The following is a 27852-nucleotide window of genomic DNA, read 5'->3' as shown; positions in this document are numbered from 1 at the left end:
AAGCAGAACATCACTACTGAAAGCAAAAATTACAAAGCCCTCATTATAACAAATACGTATCACCGCATTTTTTAAAGGTCAGGTTTCTAGGTAAAGTGGTCATAGGGAAAGTTTGGGGGTTGCTGGAGCTTATCCCAGCGGTCATCGGGCGGAGGGCAGGATACACCCTGGACAGCTCGCCAGTCCATCACAGGGCACATCACAGGACACAATCACTCTAAGGGCAATGTAGCATGTCCATTTGGCCTGACTGCATGGCTTTGGACTGTGGGAGGAAACCCACGCAGACACGGGGAGAACATGCAAACTCCACACAGAGAGGACCCTGGTCACCCGGCCGGGGAACCCAGGCCCTTATTGCTGTGAGGCGACAGTGCTACCCACCGCGCCGTTCAAACAGTTCAGAAATATTTGAAAGTTAGTTTCAAGCCATTTTAAGAAAACAGATTACACTTTTATATGAAAGAGTTTTCAACAATTACATGAAGCGACTTACATGAAGACTTACATCTAGCCCCTAGCCCAACACAAAATAACAATAATAATATGTACACTCTCAGAAAAAAAGGTACGACACTGTCCCTGGGGCAGTTCCCCTCTTCTCACTGTGGTGGTACCCTCAGGGATACATCCTGATACCTTCAGTCAGGGAACATAACTGAACCATAACCCACTGAAATTATATTTTTATAAATTATATTGAAATTATAAGTTGTATTGACTCCACACACCCCGCATCTCCTCCAGGTTGTTAGTTTACTGTTCTGATTTAAAATGTTTGGTTATGAAAATGTACAAATATCTACTTTTCCAACAGGAAAACTCTGTTGTACTTTTGAGGGTACACTTATATTGTTTGTACCTTTATGATTGAATGTACCTGCATAGTACGTTTATTTCTAACAGTGTACAGGAGTGTAAAGAAGACTCCAACCAATACCTGAACCTCAGATTGAGGAGGAACAATGTGGATTCCGTCCCAGCTTTGGAACAAGATCACGAACATAAGCGGCGGAAATTAGCTTTCTTCGCAGGGTGGCAGGCTACACGCTATTTGATAGGATGAGGAGCTCAGAGTTGAGCCGCTACTTCTCCGCATTGAGAGGAGCCAGCAGAGGTGGTTTGGGCATCTGATTTGGATGCCCCCTGGACGCCTCCTGGTGGAGGTGTACCAGGCACGGCCTACCGGGATAAGACCTTGGGGTCGCCCTAGGACCCGCTGGAGGGATTATATCTCCAAGTTGGCCTGGGAGCACCTTGCGGTCCTTGGGAATGAGCTGGAGGAAGTTACAGGGGACAGGGTCGTCTTGGATTCTCTGCTCTCCCAACTGCTACCGCGACCCTATCTGGATTAAGCGGTCAACGGCGATGATGATGATGATTTTAACTTTGTTCCATGGGAACAAAACAAACAAACAAAAACAAAAGCTTGTGTGCTGGTTCAATTTCATTAAATGGAAATGTGTGGTGTACTTATTATAAGTTCATACCATAATTACTTTTCTTTAAGTGCCTTGTAAAACAAGGCATATACGTTCATGCTTATGGACAAATATTTCCCACTTTTAACAAGGCTTCATATCACCATGTTCATATTGGTCATGTTCAAATGCACATGAGCAAAGTGGAGACAGAGAAAAAAACAGAAAAGGCCTGCTCCCTCATTGGCCGTGGTGTGGATGATGTCAAGAAAAGTGCACTACAGCCCTGAGCTGGATGCTTTTTCACTGCCACTGTGTTCGGTTACCTCTGCTCAGATCACACTAAAGGCGATGGGCTCGTCTCTGCCAGGTGAGTGTTCTGTCCTCACTTCCAGGTCTAGATCCGTCTTTCTAAACGAATGAGAGTATTCTGACAAAATGTAGTGTTCTCATATTTCTCCAACAGGGGTTACTCTAGTTCTGCTCATGATAGTCACAAGTGGTGGCTCTGCAGTTCAATGTAAGTCATCATCTTCAACACAGCACTGATAAAAACTCATATTCATAGATCCTCAGAGAAAAGTGGCTCCCATATTACTCCAAATCGTGTGTTATATAACTGCATATTATGGGCTGATTTAATCCCAACACAAATGGATGCAGTTCCTGTGCAGTATCTATGTATAACTTCTGCTTAATTTGATCGTTTAAGCTTTTGGAATCTTTGAAAATTGTATCTTTACCTTTGTATTAATACTTGCCAAACTCAGGGGCAGAACCAGCTGCTCCACTACTAACATTTAATCCTCTCACCCTCTTTGTATAGCTTATTTTTAATGTGACCCCAGCTCCTGGACAATATTCTGTACAGCTTCTCCTGTTCTTTTTTTTTTTTAATGATAAGACTTTAGTGTAATTATAAGACTGTGATGCAAAGCATTAATGACTTCATGTCTCCAAAATGGTAACTTCACAGGAGAAGGACAAAACCTGTTTTACTGTTAATGTAAATCAATGGAACCAGACATCTTTCCAAGTGATTCTGGGTCATTTCCTTTGGTCCTTTTATCCTGAAATTTATACACAGTATAAAGGGTGACAGGTATTTTCAAATTATGTTAATAACTGAAAAACGTCAAAAATGGAGATACAAGGTTTTGTCCCAACAACAGCGAAATACATATTTACATTGTAAGTTATACATATATAGTTATAATGCATTTATGATGTAGTTAGTATAGCTTTACATATACAGTACAGTGCACCTACAATCATTGTTTAAACCCATTTTTTTGTGGAAATTAGTGTTTGCTTGTTAAACACCAGATATCATTAGAACAGATATGAACATAAATACAGTAAAAAGTGACAAGTATTTCTTTTTTTTTAATTGAATAGTTCATATCTTGTGCTAGTTGGAGGACAAAAGCGGGCTCCAGATTTTAAGAGGCCTTTTGGACTGAATTTCATCACCAGCACTCTTGATTTAACCTAACGAAGTATTGATTAGATAAACCAGGTGCTGGGTAATAACTCCAGTTTTCGGCAATTTTTAAAAGAACAGAATGATAAAAGAAAAAAAAATATTAATATCATAAATAACTGAACTAAACCTACTTAAGAAAGAAAAAAATATGGAATTTTGTCAGGTGCCTGAAAGTTGTTTTCATTGTATGACATATTGTTGGGTATTAAGAATATTCAGTGTTTCTACTTCAAAATTTGAACATATCAATTTAGTTGAGGAAAAAAATTATGTTGCCTGTCAGATTTTGTTTTCTCTGTGAACTTATCGTTAATAGAATTCTTATAAAGGGACTTTTTGAGTGATTTTTGATCTATTATTAATCTTCTGATTTATTTTCTCTCCCTAGTTAATGTCACTATTAATGGCAATTCAGCAGGAGCTCCATGTGTGTTTCCATTCCTTTACAACGGAAACTATTACGCAGAATGTGTTAGCCTCGATTGGTCCGTCCTGTGGTGCAGCACGACTAACAACTATAACAGAGATAGAAAATGGGGAGAATGCCTGGATTACGGTAATATCATCTGAATTTATGAAACGGTATATTTTGTTCTGTGTGTTTTCCATATTGTACAATGTATGCACAATCAGAACTTGACAAGGCTCCTATGTCATCCTCTTCTTCTTAGATGTTTGCCTTTATCATGAGACTCTGTCTGACCCATGGCGGAACATTGGCTTCAACTTCACCTCTGTCTCTGGATGGCGAGTGAATGACAGTAGCTTGCAGGAGGGGTGGTATGAGTTCAGTGGTATAGGAGGAGATCGCATGGCCTACTACTGCCTAAGCTTCACCATCGCTGATAACACTGTCGTGCTCATTGACTGCAATGTAAACTCTGATTTTGTCCTGAACACATGTGAAGTCCCCACTCAGCATGTAGACTGTGGCGGAGAGCTGGTCCTCTATTATCTGACTCCAATCAATAGGACTTACATCACACGTGAGTAACAGTCAAAAAGGAAACTTCAGTGTTGAACTGTTGACTGGGAATGTAGCTAATGTCTCAAAATATAGTGTTCAGTCCTCAATCTAGGCAGTCTTTATGGGAACAAGGCAACAAAAGCAACCCGATTTGAATTAACCAAGCAACTGTTTAAAGGGCAACCACTTATATATATCGCTGCTGTCAGAACAAAACCTTGTATCTCCGAAATTGTAACTTTACAGGAGGAGGAAAAAACATGCTTTACTTTTAATGTAAGTCAATGGAACCAGACATCTTTCCAGGTCATTTTAATCCATTTTTTTTGGTCCATCCATCATGAAATTTACACACAGTATAAAGGCCAAAATTTTCAAAATATGCAAAAAAGTTGTTCTGACAGCAGTGATATCTGCTTATCTAGCCTATGTTCGCCCTAAAGGTATAGTGTTTCAACCTAGTCTGTGGTTTTCAAGGAGGCATAACACAGGCCTGCAAATTAGAAGAGAGGAGGTCACTTACACGTCGCTGTTGTTGGAAGAAAACTTTGTATCTGTGTTTTTGTTGTTTTTCAGCTTTTGAGATCATTTGAAAATGCCTGTTATCCTTTTCATTGTTTGTGAATTTCATGATGGATGGACCAAGAGAAATGGCCCAAAATGACTTGGGAACATGTCTGGTTCCATTGCCTTACATTAGAAGTGAAGTCGGTTTTTTCCTTCTCCTGTAAAGTTCCCATTTTGGAGATACAAAGATGTCTTCCAACAACAGCGATACATCAGTCTTAATGGCACGGTAGCAAATACAGCCTGTTTAATTCTAATGAATAAAGAGAGGTTGAAAAGCAATCATGTAAAAATGAATTCTAACTGTTTTTGGTACATAAACTCACACAAATGTGATAAGTGGCCTCAAGGCATTGTGTAAAGGAGAAATAACAACTCTAGGCTGGTAACTAGAGCTACAAATCATCTCACAGTGACCGGCAGCTTTAACTACTTTGGAAAATTCAAACTGTTCATTACATTTTGGAACAAAAAAGTCTGCCACTGTACTTTTAGGTCATTCATCCTGCGGTCCTTCTTCCTGTGGTCAGCATGCTCGCTGTGGTCTTGCTTATGGTAGCTGTGAGTGTGAACCTGGGATCACCATACCTGATGGGTTCCTGCCCACAGGAGACTCTTATGGATGTTCAGGTGCTCTGATTAAAAACTGAAACTACTTAAAAATGTATATAAATTATCCATCCATCCATCCATCCATCCATCCATCCATCCATCCATCCATCCATCCATCCATCCATTATCTTCCGCTTGTCCGGGGTTCGGGTCGCGGGGGCAGCATCCTAAGCAATGAAGCCCAGACCTCCCTTTCCCCAGCCACTTCCACCAGCTCTCCAAGGGGGATTCCGAGGCGCTCCCAGGCCAGCTGGGCGATATAGTCGCGCCAGCGTGTCCTGGGTCTTCCCCGGGGTCTCCTCCCAGGTGGACTCGCCTGTGACACCTCCCGAGGGAGGCGTCCAGGAGGCATCCTAACCAGATGCCCGAACCACCTCAGCTGGCTCCTCTCGACGTGAAGAAGCAGCGGCTCTACTCCGAGTCCCTCCCGGATGACTAAACTTCTCACCCTATCTCTAAGGGAGAGTCCAGACACCCTGCGGAGGAAACTCATTTCGGCCGCTTGTATTCGCGATCTTATTCTTTCGGTCATTACCCAAAGCTCATGACCATAGGTGAGGGTGGGAACGTAGATCGACCGGTAAATCGAGAGCCTTGCCTTATGGCTCAGCTCTTTCTTTACCACAACAGACCGGTAAAGAGCCCGCATCACTGCTGACCCAGCACCAATCCGCCTGTCAATCTCCCGCTCCCTTGTACCATCACTCGTGAACAAGACCCCGAGATTCTTGAACTCCTCCACTTGAGGCAAGAGCCTATCCCCGACCCAGAGAGGGCTCTCCACCCTTTTCCGCCTGAGAACCATGGTCTCGGATTTGGAGGTACTGATCCTCATCCCAGCCGCTTCACACTCGGCTGCAAACCGATCCAGCGAAAGCTGAAGTTCGCGGCCTGATGTCCCCAATAGGACCACATCATCTGCAAACAGCAGTGATGTGACCCTGAGGTCACCAAACCGGACACCCTCCATCCCCTGACTGCGCCTAGAAATTCTATCCATAAAAATTATGAATAGAATCGGTGACAAAGGGCAGCCCTGACGGAGTCCAACTCTCACTGGGAACGAGTCTGACTTACTGCCGGCCATGCGAACCAAACTCCAGCTTTGTTTGTACAGGGCCTGAATGGCTCGTAGCAAAGAGCCATGTACCCCGTACTCCCGAAGCACCTCCCACAGAATACCCCAGGGAACACAGTCGAATGCCTTCTCCAGATCCACAAAGCACATGTGGACTGGTTGGGCAAACTCCCATGAACCCTGCAGAATCCTGGAGAGGGTGAAGAGTTGGTCCAGTGTTCCACGACCAGGGCGGAACCCTAACTGTTCCTCCTGGATCCGAGGTTCGACTATAAGCCGGACTCTCTTCTCCAGTACCTCTGCATAGACCTTGCCAGGGAGGCTGAGGAGTGTGATTCCCCTGTAGTTGGAACACACCCTCCGGTCCCCTTTTTTAAAAAGAGGCACCACCACCCCAGTCTGCCAATCCAGTGGCACCGCCCCCGATGTCCACGCAATGTTGAAATGGCGTGTCAGCCAAGACAGCCCCACAACATCCAGAGCCTTGAGGAACTCAGGGCGGATCTCATCCACCCCTGGAGCCTTGCCACCAAGGAGCTTCTTAACTACCTTAGCGACTTCGGCCTCAGTAATGGACAAGCCTATTCCCATGTCCCCATACTCAGCCTCCTCACTGGAGAACGTGTCGGTGGGATTGAGAAGGTCCTCAAAGTATTCCTTCCACCGCCCAATGACGTCTTCAGTCGAAGTCAGCAGCACACCATCTCCACTATACAGTGCTAGTGGCACACTGCTTTCCCCTTCTGAGTCACCTGACGGTATGCCAGAATCTTTTCGGAGCCGACTTAAAGTCAGTTTCCAAGGCCTCACCAAACTCCTCCCATACACGGGTTTTTGCCTTGACAAGAAATGAAGCCGCAGATCGCTTGGCCTGTCGATACCTGCCAGCTGCCTCTGGTGTCCCACAGGCCAACCATGCCTGGTAGGACTCCTTCTTCAGCTTGACGGCATCTCTCACCTGGGGTGTCCACCACCGGGTTCGAGGATTACCGCCCCGACAGGCACCAACTACCTTACGGCCACAGCTACAGTCAGCCGCTTCAGCAATGGAGGAACGGAACATGGCCCATTCTGAGTCAATGTCCCCCACCTCCCCCGATATCTGGTCAAAGTTCTGACGGAGGTGTGAGTTGAAGATCAATCTGACAGGTTCTTCTGCTAGACGTTCCCAGCAAACCCTCACTATGCGTTTGGGCTTGCCTGGTCTGACCGGCATCTTCCCCCACCACCTGATCCAACTCACCACCAGGTGGTGATCAGTTGACAGCTCAGCTCCTCTCTTTACCCGAGTGTCCAAAACACATGACCGCAAGTCCGATGACACGACTACAAAGTCAATCATTGAACTGCGGCGTAGGGTGTCCTGGTGCCATGTGCACTTATGGACATCCTTGTGTTCAAACATGGTGTTCGTGATGGACAAACTGTGGTTTGCACAGAAGTCCAAAAACTGAACACCACTCGGGTTCAGATCAGAGAGGCCATTCCTCCCAATCACACCTCTCCAGGTCTCACTGTCATTGCCCACGTGAGCATTGAAGTCCCCCAGTAGGACAATAGAGTCTCCAGGAGGAGCACTTTCAAGCACCCTTCCCAAGGACTCTAAGAAGGCTGGGTACTCTGAACTGCTGTTCGGTGCATAAGCACAGACAACAGTCAGGACCCGTTCCCCAACCCGAAGGCGTAGGGAAGCTACCCTCTCGTCCACCGGAGAAAACCCCAAAATACAGGCACCGAGTCGAGGGGCTATGAGAAAGCCCACACCTGCCCGCCGCCTCTCACCATGGGCAACTCCAGAAAAGAATAAAGTCCAGCCCCTCTCAAGGAGATTGGACCCAGAGCCCAAGCTGTGTGTTGGAGTGAGCCCGACTATATCTAGCCGGTATCTCTCAACCTCGCGCACCAACTCAGGCTCCTTCCCCGCCAGTGAGGTGACGTTCCAAGTTCCAAAAGCCAGTTTCAGCAACCGAGGATCAGAACGCCAAGGCCCACGCCTTCGGACACTGCCCGATCCACAACGCACCGAACCCCTACTACTGCGCCCTCCCATTGGTGGTGGGTCGATGGGAGGGGGGACTCATGTAACTCCTTCGGGCTGGGCCCGGCCGGGCACAATGAGTAAATGCCCGGCCACCAGACGCTCGCTGGCGAGCCCCTCCCCCAGGCCTGGCTCCAGGGTGGGGCCCTGGTAACCCTGTTCCGGGCAGGGTACACAAGTCCTGTTTTTGTGTCTTCATAGGGGTTATTATGGATCACACTTTGTCTGACCTGTCACCTAGGACCAGTTTGCCATGGGAGACCCTACCAGGAGCTTTTGCTCCAGACAACATAGCTCCTAAGATCATTCAAGCACGCAAACCCCTCCACCACGATAAGGTGGTGATCCAAGGAGAGGGTATATAAATTATATTTCAACCTATTAAAACTTGGGCTTTGAATGTGTTCCAATGATTTTGACCTAAGCAACGTCTGTGCTATCTATAGTGAGAAATCCGAGTACAAGTGCCCATACTAGCCAGTAAAGATTGTTGTGGAAAGTCTGGTAGAACTTTTGTGATAACCCTCAGAGTAAAGTGAAATGTGACATGATCTATAGTTTTCTATTTTCAGAACTTATTCTCAATTTGAGAGAAGAATGTAAGGTATGTTTGCGCTGACTCTAACTATACAAAATCTTTTTTGAAATGAACAATAAAGGAATTTCAGTGCAAAGGAATAAAGACGTTAAAGGAAACTTGTTTTCTTTAGGATACTTTCACAGGAGAGTGTGCTAAAGAATTCTTGAGCAGCATTCAGAAAATCACAGCTGAAGGATTGCCACAGGAGGTGAGGTGTACCATATTTGGCACAGTTGTTGCCTGAATATAAACCAATGAGGCATAACATTACGACCACCTCCTTATTTCTACACTCTTTGTCCACTTTATCAGCTCCACTTACTGTATAGTTGCTCTCTGTAGTTCTACAGTTACAGACTGTAGTCCATCTGTTTCTCTGATACTCTGTTACCCTGTTCTTCAGTGGTCAGGACCCCATGGATCCTCACAGAGCAGGTACTATTTGGGTGGTGGATCATTCTCAGCACTGCAGTAACACTGACGTGGTGGTGGTGTGTTAGTGTGTGTTGTGCTGGTACGAGTGGATCAGACACAGCAGTGCTGCTGTGCAGTGAGTCCACTCACTGTCCACTCTATTAGACACTCCTACCTTGTGGGTCTACCTTGTAGATGTAAAGTCAGAGACAACAGCTCATCTGCTGCTGCACAGTTTGTGTTGGTCATTCTCTAATCTGTCATCGGTGGTCACAGGATGCTGCCCACAGGACACTGTTGGCTGGTCATAATGTTATGCCTTATTGCTTTACATGCATGTTTTGATGGCTTTTACATGCACATGTGTAGTGATGTACTTGCCTGTCTGTTGGTTAGATTGTGGAAAGGTATTTGGAGAAGGTTCTGGAATGCATGAATGTTCTGGAAAACACAGTCACTGACCAAAATCAACTGGTATGGTATGGGAACGCTGTACTGAATGCTGTTGAGAAACTAGTGTCTACACTGGTGATGGAAACAGACACCACCAATGTCACAAACATCACTCTTCCAACTTTAGGTATGAAGACTTCTTCAAAATAGCTTCTGCAGTCACGTGTGCCATTATAAACTCACATTAAAGCTCTATAACCCACTTCTATAACTTTACATAACTCCATGTAATTACTGAATGATAAGCTTCAGAATATCACAAGAAGACGTTGAAATTATCTGAGTTTATTATTACTAAGTTATTATACCTAAAATTCAAATGTTATTTTGGAAGAACCATAATTTACTCAAGTATTATTGAAACTGGATACTTGTTATTTCACTCAATCACATTTCCCAGAGACAAAGCATAATTTGATAGCACATAATTAGAAGCCTGCTATATAACATTGACGTAACAATATCATTAACATATATGCCATATGCTGTCATGAGTTCTCCAATAATATTAAAGTGCCATGTTACCATTACCAGAAATTGTCATTATAGATGTCTTATTTTTGACAACATATTAGCCTTAACATAAAAAAGTGAAAGATACAGCCTCCTGGCCTTTGGTGTTTTGATTGCAAGGACACATCACTCGTCTTTTGACTTTATTCAAGTCTGTTAAATCTATAAAAACTACTGCCGCAGTGTTGACATATGTAACGGCAAAAATGGACACAGAGAATCTCCGTCTTGGGTTGTCTTTTCAGATGTTATAGTGTTTGTGGTGGGACCTAACGCCTCCTTGGGAACAACGATTCAACTCACAATAAGAAGCGCTTTGATGGATATCGATCTCATCGGGATTTCAAAGAACAACAATGGTATCGTAATACTCAGGTTCTTTCCCAATGGTATGCAGAAGAGGAAAGTAGGTACTGCAGACAATGATTAAAACCATACAATTGTCAAATACAAACATTTAACTGATCTTATGAAGGACCAAACAAATAAGTGATTATCCCAAGACTCCTATTTTAATATTAGATCTGTCATAAAGGGTGCTTTTTTTTTTGAGGGGGCAGTCGTGGGCTGGAGGTTAGGGAACTGGCCCTGTGACCGCAAGGTTGCCGGTTCGATCCCCAGGGCCGACAGTCCATGACTGAGGTGTCCTTGAGCAAGACTCCTAACCCCCAATTGCTCCCCAGGCGTTGTGGATAGGGCTGCCCACCACTGTGGGCAAAAGTGCTCACTGCCCCCTAGTGTGTATGTGGTGTTTCACTTCACGGATGGGTTAAATGTGGAGGTGGAATTTCCCCATTTGTGGGATTAATAAAGTATCACTTAACTTTATCTATCTTTGTCTGACATCATCCTTTATAAAGAGATGCCTATTGGAATGAGCATTTATAAACGTCTATGTAGGGTTATGTCAGATTTTATAACAAGCTTATGTAGGCAGTGAGAACAGTGTCCTTCTTACCGAATATTTCTAGGACTGTTTCTATAAAAAACATTTTTGCTCAGGAGCGTGGGGTCTGTTATATAACATTGGCATGAACATCCACACAATGATGTTTCGATCCAGGCTTCTTGGGGTAGCATGGGGAAATTACACAGATATATCATCCCGTATTAATCAGCCAGTCAAGTCGCGCCAGATTACATTAACAGACTTCTTCTGCTAAAAAAAAGGGCTTTCATATCTTCTCATGACATATTCTGAAGGACATAGTACTAGCAGCCAGATTCTGTGATTACCAGATTACATTACACATCTTATGCATGCATATCTCACATCTCATTGGTTAGTACCACTTGATCTGGAATTAAAACGTAAAGTTTGGTCAATTTAATCACTAGATGGCACAGTAGAACATACACAATCTGTGGTCATCTTAACTCTCATCAAGACGGCTCCATTTATGTTGAGCCTCAATGTCTAAGACATTCTGACAGAATTGATGCAATTCTTGCTGCAAACGAATGATGGAAACAACAACAAAAAGAAAACATTCTTTTGATCATATTTTAGACAATCTAGGTGAACAACAAGAGATTAAATAACAGTTCTAACAATCTATAACAGAGTTCTCTTGATGCAGTGTAAGCAGTCACTATCCCATAGTGGTTGTTTTTCCTAACAAGGGTACTTAAATATATTTTTAAGGATTAATGGCGACTGTTGTTTACCTAAAACCAGCGACTACTTTTTAGGAAAAAAACTGCTTCTATGTATTTAAATGACTTTTATCTCCATCAGGATCAGCTGCTGTGGCCTTCATGAGCTACACCAACTTGTCAACGTTGCTGAGGCCCAGCTTCTTCAACTCACCTGTTAACACAGAGAAAACCATGTTGTCCACTGTGGTGTCAGCCATACTGCCCAAAACCACCAACACACAGCTCACTAAACCGGTCAACTTCACTCTGAAACACATTGCTGTGAGTTATTAAGGTTTGATCAAGTGGTATTTTTAAAGAATCTAAAAGATTATTCTTTTTTTATGGTCTTATATCTGAAAGACCAATTATAAAATTAAAAACAGTATTTGAAAACATATAGTCAGAAGTATCAAAAGTATCAGCTGATTTTGATCAGCTGACTGGCAGCCAATGGAATTGGTTAGTACTCTAAGACACTGGCCAAAGAGGAAGGCTCATTGGTGTGACTCAGTATAGCTAGAGCTGCCCTGTATACAGCTTTGTCATTCAACACAAACAGATGGCTAAATCTCAGCTCAGATCAGTTCTGAGAAAGCTTTCAATTACGTAGTGACTGTGGTTCCATCAGTACATCTGCTGAAACCTGATCCAAACATGAACCAAATACAACCAGAATTTAAACTGTTGTTAAAGAATTGAAGATTGATATTTTTCAGTTTTTCTGGTCAACTAATTTGTTGATCCAACTTTTAAACAAATAAATTGCAAATTTTCTACATTTGGTTGTGTTTGGTGCAGTGACTATCCCGTGGTAATCGCTATCAAAAGATAAATTCGTTTTGTGATTTTTACCCTGAATAAATAAATTTGAATGGATTTTAAAAAATTAAAAAAAAAAAATTAAATGCATGAGAACTTAACTGATTCGTCACACAACTTTTTTTTTTCTTAAATCTACTTTGTTTTGTTATCAGTACTTTGAAAGTTTAAATAAAAATGTAAGGAAAAACAGGTTTTTCTCCTGGAAATGTAATAGGACTGAAAACATAAGAATTCCATTTAAGAAATATGCCAATAAACTACAAATCTTCCAAAACGGTACTTAAGTAGAGTAACAAAACATAAGTAAGTATGCTTTCATACTTACTTCAGAACCGGCATAAGCACTTAATAAATGTTCAAGTAGTGCTTCATAAACATTATTCAGCGCTTATGAACGCATCATGAAGCCCTTATGTAGGTAGCCTTCAAATAAAGTGTTACCGTACATTGTAAGTTCACTTCAAAACATACATAACACATGAGTGATGTATAGATGATATGACAAATGATCTAATCCCTTTGTTTTTGTTTTTTTCTTCTCCCATTTCTCTTCAGTAGAGGTTGCAGCCTAAAAGCATTCTTACCTGTGTGCACTGGAAGGAAACCAAGTGGGTTGAAGATGGCTGTAAAGTCACCCACACCAACGAGAGCCACTCTACATGCTCCTGTGTTCACCTATCGACCTTCGCTCTCATCATGCTGCCTAATCCAGGCCAGGTAAGAGCCCAGGATAGAGGGATAGTGCACAGAGTAAAAGACTTGGGCTGCTTATTAGCTTAGAATCCAAGATAAACATTAGAGAAAACAATATCAAGAGACCAAGAAAGATAAGAAAAGCAAATAGGACCAGCTGGTTGATTTCATGCTCAAGATGCCATTATTGTTACTGATTTTTTAAAATCAGTTTCAGTGTTGCATCTATGACGATGCATTTAACCATTCAAAATTGTGGTTCTCACTGGAATTATGTTTCATTTTTACAAGATTTCTTTGTTTGCAATGATTTAAATGAGCAATGGAGTGAAAAGTGGCTGAATTGGTCTTTTAATTTTAATGCTTCTTTTATATTAATGCCATTTGTGTCACAAGGTTGATCTTTTAAAGACGACCTCAGTGGTCATAACATCATTGAAAATCATTTCAAAATTGATATTTTTTTGTTCTGTCTTTAAGCGATTCAGATTCCTGCTGAATGTGTAACTTATGGAATATTCCAGATATTATACATAATGTACATTTTTTATAACCTACAGTGGATTTCTCAAGCAATAATACAAAAATAATAGTGACTTTTAAATACAAGTGCTTATATATCAAGCTAAAGTGAAGTTAAAGTGGGCTGGAACAGCCAAAAATACAGTTTTTCTAAGTGCTGATGATAGATTTGATAAATGTTTCAAGTTATTTATCTGAAACCTAAACCTAAACTAAGGCTGTTATGAAGGATGCAAATGACACGCCCATCATGCAGTCAGCCTTCTTTATGTAAAATCTCCACACCGTTTCCCCTGCATATATTTTCAGCTGGCATATAAATTATTTACCTTTAACATCATGACATAGTGAATTGAACTAAAAAATCTGTTGAAAAAATGTGGCATTTATAAGGGCTTCACATGGTTATAAACCATTTCAACAACATCTGGCTATGACATTACATTTAAATAGCAAATTATATGTTGACATTTTGATGTCATTGTATTGCTTAAACATTTCTTGAAATGGTGAACAGGTCAATTCTCAGACTATTCATAAATATAATCAACCAGCCAAAAACCAAAGCTGGAAAGTGCTAGAAACAGGGACAAAGCAAACGAGTGCAGCAAAGCAAGATTTTCTAAATACATTGATTGATAAAACCAGGAATGTATACATATAACACTGATGACAAGACACAGGTGTGACAAACAAGATTAAGAGACCCTTATTAGTCCCACAACGGGGAAATTCCACCTCTACATTGAACCCATCTGTGAAGTGAAACACCACATACACTAGGGGGCAGTGAGCACATTTGCCTGGAATGGTGCACAGCCCTATCCACAGCCCCCATGGAGCAGTTGGGGGGGTTAGGTGTCTTGTTCAAGGACACCTCAGTCATGGACTGTCGGCTCTGGGGATCGAACCAGCAACCTTCCGGTTCCCTGACCTCCAGCCCATGACTGCCCCCAACACACAGATGCAAACAATAATAAGGAAGAGTGGTTAACAGAAAAGTACCAGAGAGAACAAGAAGCTTTCTTTTTCTTGCCCCTTGTATTTTGAGCCTGTGTGATGCACATATTTAGGGGTGCCACTCCAATAACTCTGCTCTAATACGTATTCTCTTATCTAATAAACAATAAACATATGCAATATGAAGGACGTCTTGGCTCTCTGTTTAGTTTAATAGTGAATTGTTGAGCATGCAAGATGTCAGTGCCTGAATCTCTGATGAATTATGGATCTACAGAGTGACCCTCTCTTAGAGCTACTCAACATGATAGCTGTGTCAGTGGGGCTGGTATTCCTGAGCTTGGCTTTGTTGACCTTTGCCCTTTGTAAGAGGGACTCAAGAGTGACCAACACAGCTCTGATCAACCTCTGTATAAGTCTGCTGCTGGCTCACCTCCTCTTCCTGCTCACACAAGAATTCTTAGGCTACATCCGCCGTTACAAGTTGAGTGTAATTACCTTTGTACACCCTCGGAAGTGTAATGAGCTACATGCATCTTAACCCTAATCAGTGCTGAACAAGGAAAATGTGCCCTAAATCTTAATCCAAAAGTTGCTGTACAAAACACTGCCTTGGCCATTCTTATCCCCTCTCTATTGAAGCTTTTATTCTTACGTTATTCTATGTGGGTTTTAGGGTCTCTGGATAATCAAACCTCAGTGATAGGAATAGAGTTCCAGAGTGCATTGCGGTAACAGAACTTTAATAGCTCCATCTCAATAAGGCTTTTTGCACTTTTATACAAAGCTGAGTCAACATGTAAGAAGAGTGTTGTACTTTTAAATAGCTCATAAATTGCAGTTAATGTAACAACACAACTGCCAATACTTGTTTGACAGCTCTAATAAGCTAAACCATTAAAGGAGGCTAGTCAATCAAGAGTGCTGGGCAGCGTGAAGGAGTCTAGCTTGGTGACAGCCTTGAGACAATAGTAATCAACATAAAACCACAAGTCACTGTCTTTGTTTTCAATCTGAACAGCTGACCAGGGCTACTGTGCACAACTGAAAGGATCCATTGTCATATACATACTGACACAGATACATTCATCCTCACCTGTTGTTTTCTAACAATATTGTTTTCCATGAGCAGTTGGAAATATGGGGGGCATGCATCCCTCACTGGGTGGCCTTCTTCACATATTCTGCAGACACTGGCTCTTTCTTGCAGCAGTGGTTCATCTCTGCAGCCCCTCTTTCGGCAGTGCTAGAAAACCAAATGTCATGTAGACTAGTCAGACTCTTGACTAGAAAGAAGCCAGGAAGAGGCCAATATTTTCAGCTTTGGTTGTTATCTGTTATAATGGCTCATTAGCTACTGGTGTTTCTCCTTGGCAGTTGCCTTTCTCCAGCTTTATTGAGAAGCATCCAGTAGACATGGCACTCAGTATCTGCGTCCAGTAGAGCCTCTGAGCTGTTGTCTGTTCCTTGTTGGGTTTGATTCTTTCTTTTGGCAGCTGTTGTCTGGTCAATCTCTTGCAAGAGTTGCACCAACTTTACCAGCAGTCTCGGGCAATCCCACTTCTGACACCAATGTGACATCCCCTTTTCTGGGGAGCAGAATACATTCTCATGGAGTGTCAATTTACTTTGAGTGCCTAAGAGCCCATTTGTCCTTAAAATGAGCATGAGTAGGGATATGTAAGGTGGAGGGGCTTCAGGATGCTGCAAATTAGCCAAGTTGTTTTGCCTCTTTTTTAAATGCAGCATTTACTGCATGTAGTGCATCATTGTGTCCATCAGACTCAAAGTTTTTCTATAGTGAATGGCTTGTTACTTGACTGAAATGGATGGCACTGAATGCTGTAGGAAAGTGGCACAGGAGTAACAACTGCACATGACCATAGCAAAACTGGCAGGCAAAGTAACACACATAAGGTGGGAAACGAAAGATTTTCTTTGTCTATCGCTTCAAAATTGTCAGCCCTAATTTAATCAGTTTTGTTTATGTTTTGATTTTGTTTAAGTCTTGAAAAAAGTTGTACATGTAGGGTACAAATAAAGGCCAAATTGAGCAGCAAGTCAACTTGTGACTTGAGCACAACTCTTGTTGAGTCAAGACCACATATTTGGCATGGAACACTGTATAAATGATATGGATTGCAAGGTAATGGATAATAACAAGTAAGTAACTCTCTCTCTCTCTCTCTCTCTCTCTCTCTCTCTCTCTCCCAAGATGGTGTGTGCAGCAATGGCAGGTGTTCTGCACTACCTCTTTCTCTCTGCTTTTGTGTGGATGTTCATTGAAGCTTTTCTGCTTTTCCTATTTGTGAAGAACATGACAAAGATTAGATCAAAGAAGGACGTGCTTAGCTGGAAATATCTGATTGTGATTGGATATGTCATTCCACTGGCTGTAGTGGGCGTTTCTGTTGGTCTGTTTCCTGGTGGATATGGCAGTGAAAAGTGAGTGTGGTTAAAACTGTGGTTTAACCTTCAGTGCTACTGGAACATCATATCTCTGACTTAAGCTTGTGCTCATTTATAACTGAATGCTATGGGTATTGTATGCAATTTTGTTGGTGTAGATGCTGGATTCAGAAGAACTTTACCTGGAGTTTCCTGGGTCCTGTTTGTGTCATCCTTGCCGTAAGTTCTACCTTGGAGCTCCACCTTTTTGGTGTACAGTACTGCACAAAAAAGTGTCCCTGTTGTGTTACGGTAAATAGTATCTGGACAGTCCTGATGACAGACCTATGTAGTGAATCTATAAGGCTGGTGAAGTGGGCAGTAAGAGCAACTACAAGTCATATGTTTTTAATAAAGTGGATCAAAAATGCGTAATAATTTACCAATGCTTTTCTGTGTGGAGTGTGCATGTTCTCCCCGTATCTGTGTGGGTTTCCTCTGGGTTCTCTGGTTTCCTCCCACAGTCCAAAGACATGCAGTCAGACCAATTGGGCATGCTAAATTGCCCCTGGGTGTGAGTGACTGTCTGTGTCTGTCTGTCTGCCCTGCGATGGACTGGCGACCTGTCCAGGGTGTATGCTGCCTTCTGCCCGAAGACCGCTGGGATAGGCTCCATCACCCCCCCGCGACCCTGATGGGGAAGCGGCTTAGAAAATTGATGGCTGGATGGATGTTACAATAGTAGATTGTTGGTAGTCCCAGAAAGAAAGAAAAAATGGTGTTATTGGAGTCTGTGGTTATCTGTAGTGCTACTTTATCTGAATAATGCTCTTTTCTTTTGCAGTCCAACATTGTCCTATTCTGTGTGATCATCGTCATGCTGAAATATGCTCTGGCAGGCCTGAACAATCAGGTTTCCCAATTCAGACAGACCAGGTAACCAAACATCTTTAGGAAACTAGCATACTGTTATTTGCGCACCTGCCATGCCAGTAGCTAAATAAACAAACACACAAATGCATCCATTGGAAGATGGATGTGATTTTCAGCCTTTCTTCCTTCTCTGTTTCACTACATCTCTAGAATCCTCGTCTTCAAAACCATTGTCCAGTTTATTGTCCTTGGTTGTTCCTGGATTTTGGGTTTCTTTTCAGAAGGAAGTAAAGTATTGGAGATTGTCTTTCTGTTCCTCAACTCACAGCAGGGCACTTTCATCTTCCTGGTTCACTGTGTTCTCAACCAAAAGGTAAAAATGATCTTAAACATGAGTCCACACCATTCTCCCAAATTAGTTTCTTGTTTACATGTAAAGATTTTTGCCAGTCTGATTGAGATTAAGACTGAGGTGTTTATATGCTCACTCTGCTCAACAACGTGATGGGAAATCTCTGTTTATATGTGCACTACAAGAAATCTCGTCCAAATTTTTGTACATGCATAGAGAACCACTTAGTGTACATGTCCTTATTAAAGAAGGCTGAGAGGAAGACGTGTTTCGAGACACATAAACTGGACATCCGTCCCACCGCCGTCTTTTAAAGATCAGGGCATCAACTTCATCTCCTCTGCAGACCAGTTTCTGCTCCACCATGCTGAACAATATACACTTTCACTATGACGCGTGACACATGCAGAACTGACTTTCCGATAGGGAATGTAATCGGATACAGGCGTTTACATGGACATTGTTCTTCTATTTAACAGATTATTTACAGGATTATCCACCTCGACCAACTGGATAGAAATTGTATACCGTATGCCCTCAATTGGACTATTCTATTCTGATTGAGCTGTAAAGGTGGCTAATGAACTGAATGTGTTGCAAACCATTCTATGTAGATTCAAGGAAGCAATGTACCTAAAACCTGCTACATGGCAAGATTATGGGTCAACTAAAGTGATACTGCAGTTTATACAGCTTTAAGTTGGTGCTTAAAAAGCTTGACAGGCTCATCTGAAAATAAATGCTCAGTAAAGCTCTTTTGGTCTTATTATGGATAACAATAGTTGCTGCGCCTATTTAGTACATTTCTATAGACACTTTTTTAACAGTAGTATTTATGCTATATGGACTAATTACAGTCTTCGTCATACATTACCAGAGCTATTGTCTGTCTAAAATATTCTTTGCTTGTAATGCCACTATTTGTATTTTGCCCCAAGCTCAACTGTCAATTGTAATAGATAGACTGTTGAAGAGCAACTGACAGAACTGGGCCTACAGCAACCTTAAAAAAATATCATTTTAAACCATTATTCTCACAGTTCATTATTATTTTCTCATGCTGTCTACAGTATAGGAGCGTCATACACAATACATAAATACAGCATATGGCTAAATGTATCCCCAATGACTTTCAACCCTTTCATTAGTGGTGTACTTCAAAAGGAGCTGGTATGCATACACTGTTTCTTTCATAAACAGTAAAAAACATCTTATTTGTTTGTTTCTTTATTTATTTATTGAAATTCTCAGGTGAGGCAGCAGTATAGGAAGTACCTGAGTATGGTTTGCTCATGCTGCAAATCTGTCACCAAGGCACCAGCCAAGAAGACGTCATCACATCCTCATTCGAATTAATGACTCATTATTCAAATGGCTCAGAGACCTTTGGATAGGAAGGAGCGGTGTGTTAAACTACCAAAGAGAGTTAGCAATGACTGACACTTGTTATAAGAGTCTGTTTTTTTTCTTCTGTCATGCAAATAAAGTGCTTTATAGCTTGTATCTTCCTTGTCATTTTGGATATTTTAGAGTTTTGTTGTATAAAGTCTTAAAAATAAAAAAAGGTACACTTTTTACAGCATTTTGGCTGATGCTTTTATCCAGAGCGACTTACAATTTGATCTGTTTTCACAGGTAGACGATGGTAGTGTTAGGAGTCTTGCCCAAGGACTTATTGGTGTAGTGTAAGGTGTTTACGCAGGCAGGGATTGAACCCCAGTCAACAGCGTAGAAGGCAGAGGTGTTATCCACTACACTAACCAACCACCACTTTTAAAGTAAAAACGTTTTAGAAGTGAGTAAACATACCACAAAAAGTCTGATTTTTTTATATGCACATGTGCCTGACATGCTGTGCATGCATGCATAACAAGACAACCCACATGATATAATAAATAATGTACACAACAATGTACATGTATATTATAGACAAACTCAGGTTTGTTTATTTTCAGTATATAACTATTATTGATTAGTATTAGTATTGATTGGGTGGAATATGTTTTCTATTTTGGCTTTTCATAATGGATGTACACATATTTGACCAGCAGATGTCAGCAGTGCTCAATATTTCAAAAGAGTAAAACATTTTCAGAAGTGATTGGTTGAATTAGGTCAAAGCTTCAATGAGCCTCCTGCCTCCTATTGGCAGTGCCTAATGGCCTCGTGTTAAAAGTCACTTTTGGACAGGGTGTTTGGTGCACTGATGTCAAATATCTGAATGCCCAATAAAACTCATATTATAGCATGACTTGTTTGATTTATTCACAAAGAAATGTTCTCAAATTCTTGATCAATACTGTCCCTGTCTCAGATGCTCTTCTGCAGAGGAACTTCCAATTTGATCATTTTTACACAGGTTGGCGAAGGTAGTGTTAGGAGTCTTGCCCAAGGACTCTTATTGGTATAGTGTAGGTTGCTTACCTAGGTGGGGATTGAGCCCCAGTCTACAGTACAGAAGGCAGAGGTGTTACCCACTACACTAGACCAACCACAACTCACTACACAATACCAAGAACCTCTGAAATCTTTACGTCTTTCAAACACCACTAAGAATCTACTTAAAGAGAACCTTATAGACGGTTGACTGCATGTTTATCCTCTTTGAGATACTCTTAGGCCTGAGTCACCCATCAAGCTAATAAATTCAGGTCAATTTGCTTATGATTAAAACTGTATCATCAGACTTTACATGTTATTTATGTGATAGTATGTGTGAACAACCAAAAAGGCTATACTATAAAAGTTATTCTTTAATAAATGAACCAACACCGGCTTGTCTTTATCTCTTTATTGAGTTACGGTCACACATCCTATATAAAATGTTTTGTTTCATACATGTTTTTATTAAAATCAATAATCTGTTATTAATGTAATTGTTAGTCCACCCAGAAATTAGCCAGCACCAAGGAAATAACCCAGCAAATGACTCAACTGGCCCAGCAAATCAGCAGAAAAATAACAGCCAAAATTTAAATATTAATGAACGGATGGATGGGAAACACCACAAAGACATCAGGACTTTGTAGTGAGAATGAATCATTTGCAAATGGTAGGCAGTGGAAAGAGAAGTCCCTTGTGCAGAGTTCCTCAGCTGGAAGGGGAAAAAAGCTCATTTTGGTAGCACTTTACTTTACAGATTGGTAATAAGAGGGTAATGCTATGGTAGTGTTGTGGTAATGAATTGTATTTATTCAAAAATTAAATTTAAATTAATTTTGTAGTTGTTATGAATTAATAAAATGGTAATTGTAGCAGTAATAAGTCAGTAATAAAATGGTAAAATTATGTTAACAAGTTGTACTTACCAAAATATTACCTGCATACTTTCCAGTTCATAATGAATAATAAGCTGGTGTTTGTAGTGATAACACATTTGTAATAAGATGGTAAAATAAAAGTATTTACCTTTTTTTTAAAGTTTTTACCTAAAAGCTTCATGCTTATTTTCTAGTTCTTACTGAATAATCGGTAATTGTAGCAGTGACAATTTAATAATAAAATGTGTAAATAACAACAACGAGGTGTATTTACCTAAAAATTACATGCATATGTGTTAGTCATTCACAAATGCAGCAGTGGCCAGTAATAAAATAGAAAAATAATGGTAACAAGTTGAACTTACCTATAAAATTCAAGCACTTAAGTCACGTACTGTTGGCGCTGGGGATTGAACCAGTGACCTTCTGGTCACAGGGCCAGTTCCCTAATGCTCCAGCCCATGACTGCCCCAAATTATGTAAATCGTTTGATGACAGTGACAATATGATGTTCCTACTTCCATCCATCCATTTTCTAAGCTGCTTCTCCCTCAGGGTCGCTGGAGCCTATCCCAGTGGTCATCGGGCGGAAGGCAGGATACACCCTGGACAGGCCACCAGTCCATCGCAGGGCAGACAGACAGACAGTCACACCCAGGGGCAATGTAGCATGTCCAATTGGCCTGACCGCATGTCTTTGGACTGTGGGAGGAAACCGGAGAACCCAGAGGAAACCCACGTAGACCCGGGGAGAACATGCAAACTCCACACAGGGAGGACCCCGGGTCACCCGGCCGGGGAATCGAACCCAGGCCCTCCTCGCTGTGAGGCGTGATGTTCCTACTTGCGACAAGCAAAGCAAATGCGTTAACTAGTACCTTGAGATACATCTTCAACCTCATCCTCTACAACGGTTGCGGCTGCACAGCTTTCTTTTGTTTTAGCCCCAGGCATGGTGGCAACAAACAGATTTCAGACTCTGCCAAAATATGACACCAAATGAAGTTAGTTTGTTTATTGGTAAACTCATTAGTAAAGTATGTGTTATCAAGCAACACTACCATATCATCAGTTATCATATTATGCAAAACCATGCACTCCTCAATCCATATGGGTAATTGTTACAGGATAGTTGAGTGGAGGTTTAAAAAAACTGGAAAACTGGAAGTTCCGATGCAGGAAGGTTTATTAAGTCCACAGTAAAAAGTGCACGGTGTTCCAAAATCCCAAAAATAATTAATTAGAAAAAGAAAAATGAAAATGAAAATAAAGGGAAAACAAAACAAAATAAACTGATCAACTTGATACAAACTCATATCAAAAAATGCCTTCAACCGTGGCCTTACAAACACATCTGCACGCCAAGCCAGCTTCACTCTCACTAACCAAACATGCGAGTTCTCCATTTTACCAGCCCCTTAACCTACTGGATTCCACCAACCACAGGTAAGTTTGCAGGTAAGTTTTAAAAAATACAAATTCAAATTATATTTATACATTTTACTTTAGTTAATCTATTTTATTATTTAATCAATATTTTAATATAAATATAAAACATTTAATATTAAAACATTTATACTGCAACACTACCATTTGGAACCATGAAAGCTGGTCCCCCTCCCCCTGCTCAAGCATGGGAGATGGAACACTCCACTTGTAGTACAACCCCAAGACTACATAACCCACAAACCCCCTAGGCTCGGATCCTTTGACCTGCAACAGGCTGCTGCCATGCTGGAACAAGCAGGTAAGTCAAACTCATCTCAAAACAACGTTATTTCAAATAAATAGAGTCATAGATAAATTGGTCATTCTCTACACCATCAGTTGGCCACCCTGAACAGTGCAAGATAATCACAATTGTTTTTATTTGTTTTGCAGAGTCTCAAAAAGGTGGTTTGCCACTGCAGCCATGTGGGTAACAATAAAAGAGTCTTTAAAACTTTGAGGTTGTCTTGTGTTTTTGTCCATTACACTAGCTCACAGCATGGAACGGACGAGAGCTCCGTTACAATAATATATGTCAATTTAGGATTCTCTGTTTTTGAGATGTCATAAAAACCAATACTATACATATATCTGCCTTTAACAGCATGCTGAACACTAACAACTGCACCCTGTTTCATCTTAAAGGATAAGACAGGATGGAAAATAGTCAAGTTACAATGACGAACTCTTGGAACATTAACCAGCAAACAAGCATCATAAATAAATAATAAATAAATATACTACACTAACAAGTACAATGTGGGCCCTTTAATGTTACCTAGAGCAACAGAGGTCTGTTACAAGCATGTCAACATTAGCTAGCCAACTATCTATAGAAAAAGCCATAGTACAATTATCATAGGAGCCAAATCCGCTCACGAGTGGAACGTTTAACTGGTGCTCGGTCGTTTTTTGACTTGGCATTAACACACAATCCCAAGCTAATCATCCAACAATCCTAGCAATTTAGCTAACTAGCTCAGCTTCACTTAAATACTGCCACCTAGCCTAGCTAACAAGCTAATGTTTTGCTAGCTAGCTGAACTTTAATGTTAAGCACTATCATAACAACTGACAGCACACACGACGTACAGCAGCTTTAAGATCCGCGCAATGCGAAACGCTGCATGCCTCTCACTCTTCTCACTCGCAATTTCTGATCAGGGCTCTTCAAACCAGCACACGCGACACCTCCTCTCGGTTCTCGCTCATGAGCGCAATCGTAAATGCCGTCAAACGCAAACCGACAGTTGAAAGGAAGCAGCTGATAATGAAATGAAAATACGACTCTTGCAAGAATATTAATGCACAAGGTGGCGAGGGGGGACAAAGACGTCGTCCACTGGTTTCAGAAAGTAAAACTGGTGTCTGAGACGAAATTGTGTGGATTATGTGCAAGGTGGATGGAAAGGCGGAGGAGCAGTAGCACGCGGCGCGGCGGCGCGGTGGGTAGTGCTGTCACAGTGAGGAGGGCCTGGGTTCGATTCCCCGGCCGGGTGACCAGGGTCCTTTCTGTGTGGAGTTTGCATGTTCTCCCTATGTCTGTGTGGGTTTCCTCCAGGTTCTCCAGGTTTCCTCCCACAGTCCAGGCCGATTGGACATGCTATATTGGCCCTGGGTGTGAGTGACTGTCTGTGTCTGTCTGTCTGCCCTGCGATGGACTGGCGACCTGTCCAGGGTGTATCCTGCCTTCTGCCCGATGACTGCTGGGATAGGCTCCAGCACAACCCCCCCACCCCCCACCCCCCCGCGACCCTGAGGGAGAAGCGGCTTAGAAAATGGATGGATGCATGGACAGTAGCACTAACGATGGACACTGATGGTAAGTGTTGCCTAGTAACACAAATACATAGCAGAATTTATATGATTAGTGGACCTTAGAGACCTTGTTGTAATGGTCAGCTGGTTAAAAAGAGGTGCATTTGGTATATTCAAATGTACATCATTGCCACATTAATAATATATTCATGGAGTTGTGTTCAGGCCAGCCCACTACAACCACAGTGACATCCCGAAGCCAAATAATCACTGCGGCCAAGGGGCTTTCAACCTGTCTTCAGCTGTGATGAGTTAAACCAAGCCAATATTTGATCTTCTTGCAGTAGAACGTCTCTGACTTTTTAAAACACTTTTAATGTCGAATTTAACTGCATGATCTAGTTTGTGTTTTCAAGGCAGGTAAAAGGTAGTAAAATCCATTTGTTGCTTAGATTCAACTTTTTTTTAAAGTGTCAATTCCATACATTGCTTTGTTTTTGATGTCTTTTGTGTTGAAGTGGACCTTGCTCAGATGGAGGGCAGAGTTCCTGCACTTCTGCACCTCTGGCCTGAACACGGAAGTTCATCCCAACTTCAACCTGTTTGTTGGCCTGACAGCATGCATGTAAAGGAACTGTAACACTGCCCTGCAAAGCTACAAAGCTTCTTGTAGCAGGAACGTCATCCAGGAACCATTTCCTATCTATCAAAACACAGGACATGCATGCGCCAGGTAAAATGGGAAAGATGAACGTTTTTATAAAGAGACCTTTATTAAAAGTGAATGCTGTTTTGGTCTCAAATGCAAATTAGTGATGTGCACAGACAAGAACAAAACCAGTTCTGCAGCCTCCACCAACTGGTCTCACTGTGTTTCACTATGACCTAATAAAGTTATGCACATTAGCAAAAATGTAGAAATATTAGAATATAGAGAAATATTTTTGATCTTTTAACAAGTGTGTATTTCATCCTATCAGAAGCAAAGAGACTAGAACTGTCTTGTTGCATTAGGATCCTTGTATCTGGCTGATTTATGCATTTGCACTTTATGATCTCATTATATTATCCCGTTTTTACTGATGTATGGAGTCAGGTAAACAACACATTTTCGAATTAGGATGCCATTGATTTCATTGCTAGTGTTGATTTAGAGCTTAAGAATTCGACGAAGCCGATATTCAAATTTGTTTATTTCGATTCAGATTGTTTATGTTAAAAATTCTATGTTTTCCATATTTATTCATTATTCAAAAAACCTCAGTGGCACAAATACAGTGAAAAAAAGTAAACTGGGGGATATAATGATCTTGTAATGCACTTATTAAATTCTATAAAGCCAGTACTTGGCAACACACTGGCTGCTTATTACTGTTTCACTAACCTTCCTGTCGGGTTCAGGTCAAATCTGACCGATTTACAACTTAAAACACTCAAATATTGTGTTTTACGTCTGATCGCCTCAAGGCCTTCTGATGTCCTCCACACTCTGCACCTGAACCAGAACTTAAATCATTAAAATGGTAAAATGACAGTTACTTTACCAAAGCAAGCTAATATTACTAGCTAATATCTGACATAGGTATTATATCAACATAGAAAATCTGCCAGGGACACTGATGTGGTGGTGGTGTGTTAGTGTGTGTGGCGCTGGTAGAAGTGGATGAGACACAGCAGTGCTGTCCACTCTATTAGACACTCCTACCTTGTCGGTCCACCTTGTAGATGTGAAGTCAGAGACGACAGCTCATCTGCTGCTGCACGGTTTGTGTGGGTCATCCTCTAGTCCTTCATCAGTGGTCACAGCAGCGACACTGAGGTGTTTTAAAACTCCAGCAGCACTGCTGTGTCTGATCCACTCAGACCAGCACAACACACACTAACACACCACCACCACATCAGTGTTACCGCAGTGCTGAGAATGATCCACCACCCAAATAGTACCTGCTACTTCACACTGAATGAATAGAACAGACCAGTAAAATCAGACTGGTGGAAGGTCTCATCTTACTGCGAACATTATCCCCTTAAAATCCCAGGCTGACAAACTAAGGCTTGTTACTCAGTAACTACAGGGCTCTCAATGCAAATTAGTTAGCTTTTCTCAGGTAAGAGAAGTGTAATAAAACTTTGGGCCTGCTGGTTGGCTCTGGCTATTTAAGAGGTCAAAGACCTGAGCTTGCTCCGATTGCAGAGACTGCTCATCCCCATGTTGGACACAGCCTCTGCGTTGACCCTCCAGCCCAACCTGTTGTCCAGTTGGACCCCAAGGTATTTATAGGTCTCAACCAGCTCAACATCCAGTCCAATGATGCTTATTGGTCTGGCTTTGGTCATCCTCATCCTCCTGAAGTCAACCACCATCTCCTTGTTCTTGGCCCCACTGAGGAGTAGATACCAAGAGTAGCTATATAGAATATACACTCACCGGCTACTTTATTAGGTACACCTTCCTAGTGAAAGGTTGGACCCCCTTTTGCCTTCAGAACTGCTTTAATTCTTCATGGCAGACTTTCAACATGGTGTTGGAAATGTTCCTCAGAGATTCTGGTTGGTTATTTGAGTTCCTGTTGCCTTTCTATCATCTGGAACCAGTCTGCCCATTCTCCTCTGACCTCTCACATCAACAAGGCATTTCCGTCCACACAACTGACCGCTCACTGGATGTTTCCTCTTTTTCGGACCGTTCTCTGTAAACCCTAGAGATGGTTGTGTGTGAAAATCCCGGTAGATCTGCAGTTTCTGGAATATTCAGACCATACTCCGTACCTAATTAAGTGTCCAGTGAGTGTATATTATTGTGTATAGGAACAGAATCTTTGGTATCATAATAATAACATAATAAGTCTGCTTTTCTCACCTGCTGTCTCAATTCATACATATTTAATATTTTCTTATTTGATTGGAGATATTTAGGAGCATATGAAGAACTACAGGGAGATTCACTCGAAAGAGGCCCGAATATT

General features: G+C 41.7%; 1 protein-coding gene across 4 annotated transcripts; it reads left to right on the top strand.

Annotated features, from left to right (window-relative positions):
• The first annotated feature begins 1746 nt into the window (after positions 1-1746).
• On the top strand, positions 1747-20609 carry LOC108443864 (adhesion G protein-coupled receptor E3-like). Of its 4 annotated transcripts, none has more exons than XM_037543377.1 (16): positions 1747-1791; positions 3296-3463; positions 3579-3893; positions 4937-5071; positions 8742-8773; positions 8880-8957; positions 9560-9743; positions 10375-10488; positions 11868-12049; positions 13151-13309; positions 15045-15251; positions 16983-17212; positions 17335-17395; positions 18000-18091; positions 18239-18401; positions 19632-20609. In XM_037543377.1, exons 1-16 carry the CDS (start codon positions 1773-1775, stop codon positions 19734-19736), a joined length of 2244 nt encoding a protein of 747 aa, XP_037399274.1. In that variant the 5' UTR covers positions 1747-1772; the 3' UTR covers positions 19737-20609. The 4 variants fall into 4 exon arrangements, 3 of the variants coding, with proteins under 3 accessions (XP_037399274.1, XP_037399273.1, XP_037399275.1); XR_005131157.1 differs by lacking the exon at positions 1747-1791 and adding an exon at positions 1900-1941 and having other exon boundaries at positions 18310-18401; positions 19632-19651; XM_037543376.1 differs by lacking the exon at positions 1747-1791 and adding an exon at positions 1900-1941.
• Positions 20610-27852: the final 7243 nt, after the last annotated feature.

Source organism: Pygocentrus nattereri, chromosome 12 (genome assembly GCF_015220715.1).
Source record: "Pygocentrus nattereri isolate fPygNat1 chromosome 12, fPygNat1.pri, whole genome shotgun sequence".
NCBI lineage: Eukaryota > Metazoa > Chordata > Actinopteri > Characiformes > Serrasalmidae > Pygocentrus > Pygocentrus nattereri.
Note: the sequence above shows the minus strand (reverse complement) of the source record. Positions and strands in the feature narration are given on the sequence as shown.

What these genes read in the sequence shown, in the direction of transcription:
- LOC108443864 (XM_037543376.1), top strand. Translation starts at nt 1,908, where the DNA reads ATGATAGTCACAAGTGGTGGCTCTGCAGTTCAAT. An exon ending in AGACTCTTATGGATGTTCAG is followed by an intron (nt 5,072 to 8,741) that starts GTGCTCTGATTA and finishes TTCTATTTTCAG; the next exon opens with AACTTATTCTCAATTTGAGA. An exon ending in CATCACTCTTCCAACTTTAG is followed by an intron (nt 9,744 to 10,374) that starts GTATGAAGACTT and finishes TTGTCTTTTCAG; the next exon opens with ATGTTATAGTGTTTGTGGTG.